At 46.4% G+C, this 13,833-nt stretch overlaps 1 protein-coding gene across 5 annotated transcripts in view; it reads left to right on the forward strand.

Annotated features, from left to right (window-relative positions):
• Positions 1 to 13,833, forward strand: part of WDFY3 (WD repeat and FYVE domain containing 3) — a 300,207-nt gene that overhangs the window by 165,247 nt on the left and 121,127 nt on the right. For all 5 annotated transcript variants that reach the window (XM_034772580.1, XM_034772579.1, XM_034772581.1 and 2 more), the window contains 2 exons: positions 3,568 to 3,745; positions 5,335 to 5,549. In XM_034772580.1, coding sequence (XP_034628471.1) covers positions 3,568 to 3,745; positions 5,335 to 5,549 — 393 coding nt within the window. The remainder of the gene's footprint in view (positions 1 to 3,567; positions 3,746 to 5,334; positions 5,550 to 13,833) is intronic.

Here is a 13,833-nt window from a genome sequence, read left to right on the forward strand (position 1 = left end):
CTCTTCCAAAAGCAGTATTCTCTCTCCACTTTACATTTCCTTTTTCCTGCACTGATCTCCCACTTGCCATAGTCTGTTATTCTGCTATCTAGTTTATATAACTTATCCTAGGTTAGCAGACTAACAAGCACAGAGTATGGCATTATATGAACAAAAGAGATTTATTTGCTATCTATGTACAAAAATGTCTAAAAGTTCTGTCTATATACAGTTTTTAAGCTCTCTTAATTATATACACAAACATTCAGTGCACTGATTTTCAGTCTTGTTTATCCAAAAGATGTTGCCACCTAAATATTATTGTTTGTATAAACAGAATACAGATAACTTGTCTAGTCAATGTTTAGTTACGTACACGGTGGTTTTATGTAGCTTAGAAGTACTGTGCTTTCAGCCATCTGTATGATTAGATCATGCATTATTGCTTTAGTGCTAGTTTGATTTCTGGGAATTTCAGAAGTAGAAGAGCTGACTGGACATTATCTGAACTGTCATCTCATTCAAGAGGATGCCAGATCTGTGCAGAGGAACACTTTTTGGCTTGACACCCTAATCAAAAGGCAAATAGAAAAGGGGAGTGTGCCTTTCATTACAAATATTTTTTATCCATTAACTTAGAAAACTTTTGGATAACAGTCACTCTGAGACAGACTTCTACAGTGGTTATCCGCAACAAATGCTACTCAATTTTGGCTAAATCTGTTGGAAATAACTTTTTGTAACTATAAGATTGTTAAGCACTGGAATAGGCTTCCAAGGGAGGTTGTGAAATCCTCTCTCCTTGGAGGTTTTAAGAACGGGTTAGACAAACACCTGTCAGAGATAGTCTAGGTGTACTTGGTCTGCCTCAGAGCAAGGGGCTGGGCTGGATTACCTCTTGAGGTCCCCCAGGCCTGCATTTTTATGATTCTGTGCTTATCTTTGTTGACACATAGTTATAATTAAACCCAATAGTTTAAGTTTGAGTTGGACTTTTTTCAGTCTTGTCACTGTCTAGGAAGACCTGTATATTTTCTTTGTTTACATTAACTTTTTTCCTATTGTCTTTTTCTTTTCTTCTCTCCTAGAGGGCCACTATAAAAATATGTGCTAGAGACAGCTAGGTGTGATGTACCTAAGGTTCTGGAGGTGAAATAGGAAAGGGAACAACCAAATTTAGTGAATACCTTTTGTAATATTTTTTTCTGAGCTGTAATTTATCTTTCCATTCTAATAAGTATTCTTGAACTGGTATTTGTGGCCTTCTGGAAATAGGAATCCATTGTAGAGAAAACTGAAAAGGAACATTTGAATATTTTAAGCAGACCCAGACCTGGAAATCATCCAATTAATTATTGGTAGTTTGAGGGACAAATGGGGATAGTTCATGCTTTCTATAATGCAAAGAAGAAAATAATATATGTTTGATTGCATCCCTTTCCCTACAACCTTGAATGTCATCTTAGACTGTAAGCAATTTGAGGCAGGGGTCATATCTTTGTGTTTATACATCAACCTAGCATGATGGGCCTGATCTTGACTGGGCCCTCTAGGCATTACTGTAATATAAATTACAACAACAGCAACAACAAAAGGATGGTGTTGGCAGCCACAGAATATGACAGTACTGTAAGGAATGATTTTCTAGGCAAGTTGAAACTCTGTGGAAAAATATTTTTTGAAATTACTCTGATGGTGAAGTTCAGTTATGGATCCGTTCTGAAATACTGGTCAAAAAGTCTTAATATAACACTTAAATATATGTGGACTTGTAATCCTTAAGAAATTAAATGCCTGTGAACTCTGACACTTGAGACTTACAAGTGTTTATTGTAAAGAAGCAGGACTTTTCCTATTAACTTTTTTCTGCTTATCAGCTAAAGAATTACCCATATCTTTAACCTCAAAAAATCATCCAAGTATTGAGAAACCTATTAAACTAGGGAGAAAAGTACTAGATTAATAACATTTACATGATAAAACTGCCAGCCATTTTTAATTTAGGGCTAGTGTACACTACTGCGCTACATTGGTGCTGCTGTAGCATGTCTAGTGAAGATGCACTATGCCAACAAGGAGTGCTCTCCTGTTGGCATAATTACTCAACCTTAATGAGAGTCTGAAGCTGTGTTGGTGGGAGAGCGCCTCCCGCTGACATGACCATGTAGACATGGCTTTAAGTTGATGTAACTTATGTTGCTCAGGGGGGCTGCTTTTTCATATCCTGAGCAACGTAAGTTACATCGACTTTAGTGGTAGTGTAGACAAGCCCTTAGTTTAATAAGAAAATACCCTGAAATAACTGTGTTTTGGGCCTTGGCCATACTAGAGATCCATGTTTTTTTTTTTTTTAAATGGAGGTTGGAGTCCAGCACAATTTGTGAAAATACTTTCAAAAGTGGTTTGGGCAGCATTCAAAACTTCTTGGGAGGGATATGTCTTTGAACTAATTTTTAACCTTACCATAGAATTACTTGATTTATCACATATAAAGAAATATATCGTAGTTTTTTAAATAGGCGGTGAGGAATCAAAATATTAACAATTTCCTCCACTTTAAAGGCTCACATTCCAAGAAAGAAATGATAGCGCTTTTTTTGAAGACTGTTCTGAAGGCAAAAGTAGATATCTATAAAGTAGTAGGGAATATTGTGACCTGCAAAGAAATTGTTACCTAGTATTTATGCTTTGTGCCCACATTCTATGTGAAGATGCACATATACTATACATATGTTGCATATTTTTTGTAATGACTATCAGTCTTGTCAAGAAAAGAAGCCCCACATGAGCAATATTAGCATCTAAATCATTGCCTCAAAGCATCTGTTCTCTGAACTGCCCTACTGCCCAAGCTGCCGAATCTGCAATAGTCTTGACGCCAGAAGTATGGCATGAAACTGTTACTGCTGAGAATCTCATTGGAATGCAAAACGGTTATGGGCTTATAGACATAAGTGGTTGCTTATGCCTTCAAAACATCTGTTCTCTAGTGTCGACATGCTGAACCTGCAGAAGTCCTCTTGGATCACAGAAGCTCCATGTAATGCTAATGTTGCTGAGAGGAACTCATTGGGAGAGTGAGAACGTATGGCTGCTAGCCTGAGTATATAGTTGGAACAAGCTTCATAATCTTGGGAGTTAATGGTTTAAATTGCCTTCAATTCTGTAATAGTGAGTTTTCAAAGCAGCCGTTACAGAGGGGAAAAACTGAGTGACGGATGATGAAAATTGATTTTGTCCCAAACATTTGTCTAAACATTATTTATGGACTGTTTATACTATTGTGTGTAATGTATTCTACTCTATGTTGAAGTGAAAATTTTTATGAGGAAATATATTTTTCTTGGGAGATATTATCTCTTTTCTAACAGGAAGTGGCGTTCCGGAGCTGGAACATATTATGGAAGTGAAATTCTCCCTACTAGTCCCGGAAGAATATCTACTTGTGATTTCAAGAAGAGGAAATCATCTGGCATGTTTAATTGGGAATTTTCTATGTACAAGTTGAATGTTACAATAGTTAATAGAGAAGTGCAGAGCTAATAGTGAATGGGTATAATAAAAGCTCTCTTTCCTGTTGTCCTATAGGCATGCATATCATTCTGTTTCAACTCCACCTGTGTACCCACCCAAAAACATAGCTGATGTGAAGCTCCACACAGGACCCACGCTGCTGCAAAGCTCTGATGCTGTCATCATTCATCCTGGAGCTATGCTCGCCATGTTGGATCTTCTAGCCTCAGTTGGATCAACTGCACAGCCAGAAGTAAGCAAATAAGCTGTAGTCCTTAATGTTGAATCTGACTAGGGGAATGGATAGTAAAAGGCTACAGTGTCTCTTGTCTGTATGTTGCTAGTTGAAATTTAGTGTAGGAATTAGTGAATTGAACGAAGGTATTGATTAAATCAAAGTTAATAGCTGGAGGTGGTTTAGTGCCCCCTAAGATGTGCTAGTTGTAGTCCAGATATCAAAGAGTAAGAGATTACATAATTAGACCATATGCATAATTGGCACTAATTGCCATTATTACTGAAAGAACCAGCAGAGATTTCAAGGAAATGGGCACAGACTCTACAATCTTTTACCCTGCTCCTCTCCAACCTACCCCTAGGTCAGGGTAAAAGACATGGGAAGGGTAGTGTGAGGAAGCTTGCACAGCTGCTGTCCTTCTACCCATGTTCTAGTGGTTATGTAAGAGGACTTCAGTCTCCAAAACTGTCAACCTAGCATTTATATATGCTCTTTATTTATATATATAAAAAAAAGGGGGGGTGGAAAAAATCCTTAGTAGTAAAAGTAATATGGGTGTTGGTAGAGAGATTATTTTACTCATGCTTTTTGGTGTAGTACAGTTCAGATAATAGACCAAATACATGTCTTTTTGTCAATATAGCAAAGGTTTACGGTATATTATGAGTTTTATTTGTCCTTTTTATTATACTTGCATTTGTAAGATTAAGGTAATCAATACAGTTGAGTAGAAGGAGCATCATAAATAATTGCTTACATAAAAAATTATTTCACCAGTATAAATCATTTTGGTTCTTAGTCCTCTTTTACTTTTTGATTAAATCTCATAAAGTAAAAGTGTTAGCAAGTGTTATGAATTTTTTGCTTTCCTTTCTGAAGCATCAGATACTGTATTATGCTGGAGAGGCAGGACACTAGACTGGATAGACTAGTCATCTAATCCAGTATGGCAACTTTTTTTTGTTGTTGTCTTTCATTAGAAACAGCTAAGGGTATCTTTAAGTTTAGCAGTGTAGAAAGTATTAAAACCCAATATTTTATAGTTGTATATATTCTTCATCTTACTACACAGGATTTATGTGATATTTTTGCTAACTATTTTAAAGAGATTTCAGTTCAGATATTTACCCCACAGATCCTTGTTTATCAAAATGAAGCTCCAAAAACTGTCAGGCATGTATAGCTATGACAACATTTTGCTGTTTTTCTCTTTTGAGTTTGGAAGCCTTTTTGTGTTCACAGTTGTAGCGACAAATGTGCTGCATATGGCACAAAGTTTATTACAGTGGATGATGTGGGAAAGACTGTTTTTGGCAACAGCTTAGAGCTGATAAGGATAAAACTTCTAAGCAAGTTGAACATATTTCTAAGTCTGCTCACTTCTGTTTAAAGCAGAAGTTATTTTCATCAGGTGCACCAGAGCAAATTTCCTTGGCAGAGTTCTAATCAATGCATTGTTTAATTTATTTGTCCTGTTTCAAAGAGAAGGGAAACATACTTAAATTAGATTCTCTTTTCTCATTTTTAAAATTGCATTACAGGACATCCTGTGCTAATTATTTCCCTTCTAGTATATGGGTATTTTTATTTATTATATTTTGCAGCATGCATTGGATCTTCAGCTTGCAGTGGCCAATATATTGCAATCCCTGGTGCATACAGAAAGAAACCAGCAAGTAATGTGTGAAGCTGGACTCCATGCACGTCTTCTACAGAGATGTAGTGCCGCTCTTGCTGATGAGGACCATTCATTGCATCCCCCACTCCAGAGAATGTTTGAAAGGCTGGCCTCTCAGGCACTGGAGCCAATGGTGTTGAGGTCAGAAAGATTTTTTTCAGGTCACTGATGTTCACATTGGGTGGGTCCAATCTGTCAAAAAGTTTGGTGTATAGATGATGTTGGTTGGTCAATTTCAGCAACTTCGATTTCTTAGTAAAGTATTAGAAAAAATAGCTGATTGTTTGTGTTCGATAGTGATCCTGTTGTAGATAGCCTTACTGTGGTTAATAAGAATGTTACCTTGTGAATATAGTATTTTTTCAATGTTCAGATTTAAGCTGCCTTTCTGATGTTTTTAAATTATGGTGTCGAAATACATGTCCTTACAGCTTCTAGTTTGGCTGGCAGAGAAGAGAAACTTAGTTAAAAATGTGAAAAGAACCAAAAAGAAGTAGCCACTGCTACAGAAGATTCTTTATAGACTTTCTAAACAGTATAAAGTAACTTAAACTAGATAAGACTTAAATCTTCCCTTTTCTTTAGCTCTTTATTTTAATTTATGTATGAGGGGGAAAGAGGTGCCTGAAAGGAGAAATGTCTAGAATAAACCTCTCTAGTCGGTGGGGTTTTATTACTGGCTTACTCTATAGTTTAGTGACAATTTCTGGTCTTTGTGAAAATAGATTTGCTATAGCGTAATGTACGCGATTTCTGAGAGAAAAATAAAACACAGTGAAAGGCTGATGACCAAGCTCTGGTCACTGACGTTTCTTCTTCGAGTGCTTGCTCATATCCATTCCATTAGGTGTGCGCGCGCTGCGTGCACGATCGTCGGAAGATTTTCTACCCTAGCAACACCGGCGGGTCGGCTGTGGAGCCCCCTAGAGTGGCGCCTTCATGGCGCTGAATATATACCCCAGCCGACCCGGCGCCCCCTCAGTTCCTTCTTACCGCCCCTGACGGTCGTTGGAACTGTGGAGCGCGGCATAGCTGTTCTCCACTCTCCCTAGCTTAGTTAGTTATTCGCAGTTGTAGTTATAGTTATAGTTCTAGTGTTTATAGTTAAATAGTTAAATAGTTTTAAAAGTTGTTATAGTTGTTATAATAGTCCAGGGGATTAAGGGGGTCGTCTCCCCCTTTCTCCCCCGGCCGCGGGCCCGGGCTCATGCCCAACGCTCCCGGCTTCAAGCAGTGCGCCTCCTGCGCTAAGCCTATGCCCACGAGCGACCCGCACGACTCCTGTCTGAAGTGCCTGGGAGAGTCCCATCAAACAGATAAGTGCAAGATCTGTAAGGCCTTCAGACCAAGGACCAAGAAAGAGCGGGACTTTCGGCTCCGGCAACTCCTGATGGAGGCGGCACTTAGTCCGGACACTCCCTCTACAAGCCAGGCCCCGGCACCTAGCGCCTCGGTGCGCAGTGCCCCGGCAGCACCGGCCATGCCGACCACGCGAGTGGCGTCGGACAAGCCTCCCCGGCACCGGACCTCGTCGGCACCGCAAGCGCAGCAAGTGCCTCGACGCCGGTCATTATCCCCGGGGCATAAAAAAGCCCATAAAACGGGGGCCTCCGTGCCGAAGACGCCGGCTCCCCCAGTGCCGGGGGTAGAGCCGAGTCCGCCGGTGGAGCACCGAAAACAGGTGCCTCCAGCACTGTCGACTCCGGCGCCGAGGCCGTTGAGTCCGGTGCAGATAGCGTCTCCACCGAGACCGGCGGTGATACAACTCCCGTCGACTCCAGAGACCTTCGCGGCGGCGAGAGACTTGATAGCTCTCACGGAGCCAGCACCGCCTCAACCACCGGCACCGACGGCACCGTTGACTCGCCCGGTCCAGTCGAGGGGGAAACCTGCCTTGATGCGCCCTCCATCGCAAGGGCTGGAACCTCGGCACCGGTCCAGGTCCCGAAGCAGGTCCCCACGCCGCTCGCAGTCCCGGCGCCGAATATCACCTCGGCACCGGTCGTACTCGCGGCCAAGATCTTCGTCGCGGCACCGCTCTACGTCTCGGCACCGCTATGATCGTCGGCACCGATCAACGTCGAGACGTAGTTCTCGGCACCGCTACGGTCGACGCTCGGCGTCAAGAGGCCGCTCCCGGCACCGGGCATACTCCAGGTCCTCGTCGAGGTCCAGATCCGGCTCCCGGCACCGGCGAGGTCATCGGCACCGATCGCGGTCCCGGCACCGTTCGCCGGCACCGCGTAGAGATAGATCATCTCCGGACCGGCACCGTGCGGCACCGCAGCCCACGGGAATCGTTTCGTCTCTCTCGGCACCGCCATGGCCATCAAGATCGGTGTCTCGCTCCTCGGAAGACCTGTCGAGATCGGCATACCCCCCTCAAGGGCAAGCCGAGGAACGGGACTTGGGCCATTGGCAGGAGATGACAGAGGACCATTCTCATGGCCCATCTCACTGGTCGTTTTGGACCCTGTGGGCGTACCACCAGGAGCAAGGGGCTCCGATACCCTCGACCTCTCGCTCGGGTCACTCCGTTAGAAGGGCCCCGGAGTCCACCATCTCTCGGTCTCCGCCAGGGGGCATGGAGGCTTCCGTGTCGACGCCACCCGACGCCATGGACCCAAGCACAGGTGATGCTCCGGCCCAGGAGCAGGGGGACCAGGACCCTCCCTTGGATCCTGTACCACCGGAGGTATCTTCCTCTTCCTCTCCAGATGAGGCAGTGGCGGGCACATCATGTACAGGTCCACCTCCGATAGATCTTCGGGCTCACCAGGATCTCCTGCGTAGGATGGCCCGTAATATGGACCTGCAGGCGGAGGAGATAGTGGAGGTGCAGGACCCTATCGTGAACATCCTCAGAGCGGATGCCCCATCGAGGGTGGCGTTACCCCTGATCCGCACGATACAGGCCAATGCAGCTACGATATGGCAAACTCCTGCCTCTATCCCACCCACAGCGAGAGGGGTGGAAAGGAAATACTTTGTCCCGTCTAAAGACTACGGGTACTTGTATACTCACCCCCAACCGTGTTCACTGGTGGTGGCATCAGTGAACGCAAGAGAGCGCCACGGTCAGCAGGCTGCAGCGCCTAAATCAAAGGAGGCTAAGCGACTCGATTTGTTTGGCCGTAAAGTTTACTCAGCCGGAGGGCTGCAACTTAGAGCGGCGAACCAGCAGGCGCTCCTGAGCCGCTACAACTTTAACTCCTGGAACTCTATGGGGAAGTTTAAGGAGTTGGTTCCCCAAGAGTCCAGGGAGGAGTTTGGAGCCATGTTAGAGGAGGGTAAGAAGGTGGCTCGGACCTCCTTGCAGGCCTCCTTGGACATAGCGGACTCGGCTGCGAGGACCCTGGCTTCGGGTATCGCTATGCGGAGGATCTCCTGGCTTCAGGTTTCGGGTTTGCCTCCGGAGCTGCAGCAAACCCTACAGGATCTGCCCTTTGAGGGACATGGATTGTTCTCGGACAAGACGGACTCTCGCCTGCAGAGCCTCAAGGACTCGAGAACATTCATGCGCTCCCTGGGGATGCATGTTGCGGGCCCTCAGCGCAGACCATTTAGGCCGCAGCCTCAGCGCTTCTACCCCCCCCCCGCCTCGTCAGAGACAGGACTCGGCCCGGAGGCGAGGGCGAGGTGGTAGAAGAAGGTGGACCGGCCCTCAACCCGGCCAGAACCAGGGGCCACCTAGACCACCTTCAGGCCCCAGGCAGAACTTTTGAAGGTGCGGTCGAGGACGGCGCCCCAGTCATCCCCCAGGATCCAGCCCCCTCCTTTCGGGATCGCCTCTCCCACTTCCACCGTGCTTGGTCCCTTATAACTTCAGACCGTTGGGTCCTCCGCACGGTGGAGAGGGGATACGCTATCCAGTTTTCTTCTATCCCCCCCTCCCACCCCCCTTCCCCGTCCCTCTTCAGGGACCCTTCTCACGAGCAACTTCTTATACAGGAGGTTTCTACGCTCCTGGCCTTGGGGGCCATAGAGGAGGTTCCGATAGAGTTAAGGGGCAGGGGATTTTATTCCCGCTACTTCCTGATCCCCAAGTCCAAAGGAGGTCTGCGGCCCATCTTGGACTTGCGCGGACTCAACAAATTCGTAGTAAAGTTGAAGTTCCGCATGGTCTCTTTGGGGGCCATTATCCCTTCCCTCGATCCTGGAGACTGGTTCGCCGCCCTCGACATGAAAGACGCATACTTTCACATCACAATTTACCCACCCCACAGACGCTTCCTGCGATTCGTGGTAAACACGGTGCACTACCAATTTGCAGTCCTTCCCTTCGGCCTATCCTCGGCCCCAAGAGTGTTCACGAAATGTATGGCTGTCGTGGCAGCGTACCTTCGTCGACAAGGGATACAGGTGTTCCCGTACCTAGACGACTGGCTGGTACGCGGTCGCACCAAGGAGCAAGTTCAAGCTCACGTCCACATAATAGTGCACACATTCAACGAGTTGGGCATCCTACTCAACAAGGACAAATCCACTCTAGAACCTACCCAGAGAATAGAATTCATCGGCGCAGTTCTAGACTCCAGACGTGCACAAGCCATCCTGCCAGACAACCGCTTTGGCACCATCAAGAACCTCATTCAAGGGCTCAAGGCCTTCCCAACTACCACGGTGAGGTCGTGCCTCACCCTGCTGGGTCACATGGCTTCCTGCACGTACGTAACCAGGCATGCCAGACTTCGGCTTCGCCCACTTCAAACCTGGGTGTCATCAATATACCGCCCACATCGGGACAGCCTGAACATGGTGGTCACGGTCCCGAACTCGGTCCTGACCTCCCTCATCTGGTGGCTAGACCACAATGTGGTCTGCGAGGGGATGCCTTTTCACACCCCACAACCCTCTCTGCACCTGGTCACAGACGCTTCATCTCTGGGTTGGGGCGCCCATCTCAACGAACACCATACCCAGGGCCTGTGGACTGCACCCCAGTTAGCCCTGCACATCAATGTTCGGGAACTGATGGCGGTACGCCTGGCGTGCCAGGCATTTCTCAATCTCCTACGTGGCCGTTGTGTGTTAGTTCTCATCGACAACACCACGGCCATGTTTTACATCAACAAGCAAGGAGGAGCACGTTCGTCAATTCTATGCCAAGAGGCCATTCGCCTGTGGGACTTCTGCATCGCCCACTCAATCCATCTCACGGCATCGTTCCTCCCTGGAGTCCAGAACACTCTAGCGGACCGACTCAGCAGGTCCTTCCAGACGCACGAGTGGTCTATCCGTCCGGACATCATACATTCCATCTTCCAGAAGTGGGGGTTTCCCCAGATAGACCTGTTTGCATCTCGAGACAACAGGAAGTGCCACGTGTTCTGCTCCCTACAAGGTCGAGCTCCGGGCTCCCTCTCAGATGCGTTTCTCCTTCCCTGGAAAGACCACCTGTTTTATGCCTTCCCTCCGTTTCCTCTGGTCCACAAGGTACTGCTCAAATTGCGCAGAGACCAGGCACAGGTAATTCTGATCGCTCCAGCGTGGCCGAGACAACATTGGTACACCACACTGTTGGAACTCTCGGTTCAGACACCGATCCCGCTTCCATTATGTCCGGATCTCATCTCTCAGGACCACGGCCGGCTGCGTCACCCCGACCTGCAATCACTCCACCTCACGGCGTGGCTGCTCCATGGTTCACCCAGGCAGAGCGGCAATGCTCGCACTCTGTCCAACAGATTCTGCTGAGCAGTAGGAAGCCCTCAACATGCACCACGTACCTGGCCAAGTGGAAGCGGTTCTCCTGTTGGTGCGAACAACGAGCCACGTCCCCGTTGCAGGCACCCATTCCTCTCATTTTGGAATATCTCCTCTCCCTAAAACAGCAGGGGTTGGCGATATCTTCAATTAGAGTTCACCTGGCTGCTATATCGGCCTTTCACCCAGGGGAACTCGCGTCCTCGGTATTCTCTAACCCGATGGTCGTTAGATTCCTCAAGGGCTTAGACCGGATGTACCCACAACAACGTCAGCCCGTCCCGACGTGGGACCTCAACCTGGTTCTCTCCAAGCTCACAGGTCCTCCATTCGAGCCACTGGCCACCTGTTCACTTCTGTACCTATCCTGGAAGACAGCCTTCCTCGTAGCCATCACCTCAGCAAGGCGCGTTTCTGAACTCAGGGCGCTTACCTCTGAGCCCCCTTACACAGTTTTTCATAAGGATAAAGTGCAGCTTCGTCCACATCCTGCCTTTCTCCCTAAGGTGGTTTCTCCTTTTCATATCAACCAGGATATATTTCTCCCGGTCTTTCATCCTAAACCACATGCCACTCGCCAGGATCAACGTTTGCATTCCCTGGACGTACGAAGGGCCCTGGCCTTCTATATTGACCGCACAAAGCACTTTAGAAAGACGACGCAACTCTTCGTTGCAGTGGCCGACCGAATGAAAGGCTCACCGGTCTCCTCACAATGCCTATCCTCCTGGATTACGTCTTGCATCCGGACTTGCTATGACCTGGCAGGTGTCTCAGCACCGCACCTCACCGCTCACTCCACGAGGGCCCAAGCTTCCTCTACTGCTTTCCTGGCACATGTTCCGATACAGGACATTTGTAGAGCGGCGGTTTGGTCATCAGTCCACACATTTACAGCTCACTATGCACTAGTGCAGCAGTCCAGAGACGATGCTGCTTTCGGATCAGCGGTTTTGCACACAGCAATGTCTCACTCCGACCCCACCACCTAAGTTGGGCTTGGGAGTCACCTAATGGAATGGATATGAGCAAGCACTCGAAGAAGAAAAGACGGTTACTCACCGTTGTAACTGTTGTTCTTCGAGATGTGTTGCTCATATCCATTCCAAACCCGCCCCCCGTCCCCACTGTTGGAGTAGCCGGCAAGAAGGAACTGAGGGGGCGCCGGGTCGGCTGGGGTATATATTCAGCGCCATGAAGGCGCCACTCTAGGGGGCTCCACAGCCGACCCGCCGGTGTTGCTAGGGTAGAAAATCTTCCGACGATCGTGCACGCGGCGCGCGCACACCTAATGGAATGGATATGAGCAACACATCTCGAAGAACAACAGTTACAACGGTGAGTAACCGTCTTTTCTTGTTGGTAACAGTATGCACTGTGATTGCTACAGTTTAAAGTTAGTTTTTTTTTCCACCTCCATGTTAATGCAGGTGTTCTAGTACACCTTTCTTAGGGCTTGTCTACACTTAACAGAGCTGTAGCGCTTAGTGAAGACACTACCTATGCTGACAGGAGAGCTTCTCCTGTCGGTGTAGGTACTCCACCTCCCTGAGAAGTGGTAGCAGTGTTGATGGGAGAAGCCCTCCAATTGACATAGCACTGTCTGCACTTGGAGTTGAGTTGGTATAACTGCATCATTCAGGGATGTGAATTTTCCACACCCCTCAGCGACATAGTTATACAGATATAAGTTTGTAGTGTAGACCAGGGCTAAGCCAGCAATAGAAAAGAATTTGATATTGTTTGTTCTCTGCTTAATACTTCAGTGGTTTGAGCATTAGCCTGCTAAACCCAGGTTTGTTAGTTCAATCCTTGAGGGGGCCACTTAGGGATCTGGGGCAAAATCAGTACTTGGTCCTGCTAGTGAAGGCAGGGGGCTGGACTCAATGACCTTTCGGAGTCCCTTCCAGTTCTATGAGATACTTTTATTATTATGGAGATATATCTATCTTGGATAGATTGAGTAGTGCCTGCAGTATTGAAAACAGTAAGTTACGCAATTAACTAGGTGGCTAGTAATGACGTATGGAACTTTTCCCTGCTGGATTGTCCATTCAGATCTAGCCCAGATTAACTGGTTTACAGTCTGATTGTTGATTGGTTGTAAGAAGCAGTATGTAGTGTCAGTCCGGTTTTTAGTGGTGTGTATCCACATCAGAAACTACAACTTCAGTCGGTATTCTCAGCTGAGGGATCGAGGATTTAAATCGGTCTGCAGACTGAACTACGCTCTTGTCTGCTTGAGGTGGTCCCTTTGTCAACATTGTGGCACATTGGTGATAAAATGTGCAGCCCATTTTGTACCTTTCTGGAAGAACAACAAGTGACTTAAATCTTTAGGGTATAATGAGCTATAATTTCACAAAACAAAGGAAAAAAAGAAATCTGAGAGAAAAGTCTACTTACTTTAAAGACTAGAATGTATGTTTTTACTACTATATTTTAGCAGTGTGGTTATCCAAAAATATGTAATGGTTTATTACAAAATATCGCATCACAAATAACTAGAAATCATAACATTTTGTGGTAATGAGTGAATTTACCCCGTGTGTGTGTGTGTGTATATACACACACATACACATTGTGTATGCAGTAGTTAATTAAAAATAGAAATAGTTTTGAATCAAAATATTTTTGCTTGCTGTCAGTATTTGTTTTTGGAATTCATATTTTATTTAAATAGTTTTAATGTTTTCTGTTTTGTGTTTGGTTGCAGACT

The sequence above is a fragment of the Trachemys scripta genome, chromosome 5 (assembly GCF_013100865.1).
Source record: "Trachemys scripta elegans isolate TJP31775 chromosome 5, CAS_Tse_1.0, whole genome shotgun sequence".
In the NCBI taxonomy this organism is placed as follows: domain Eukaryota; kingdom Metazoa; phylum Chordata; order Testudines; family Emydidae; genus Trachemys; species Trachemys scripta.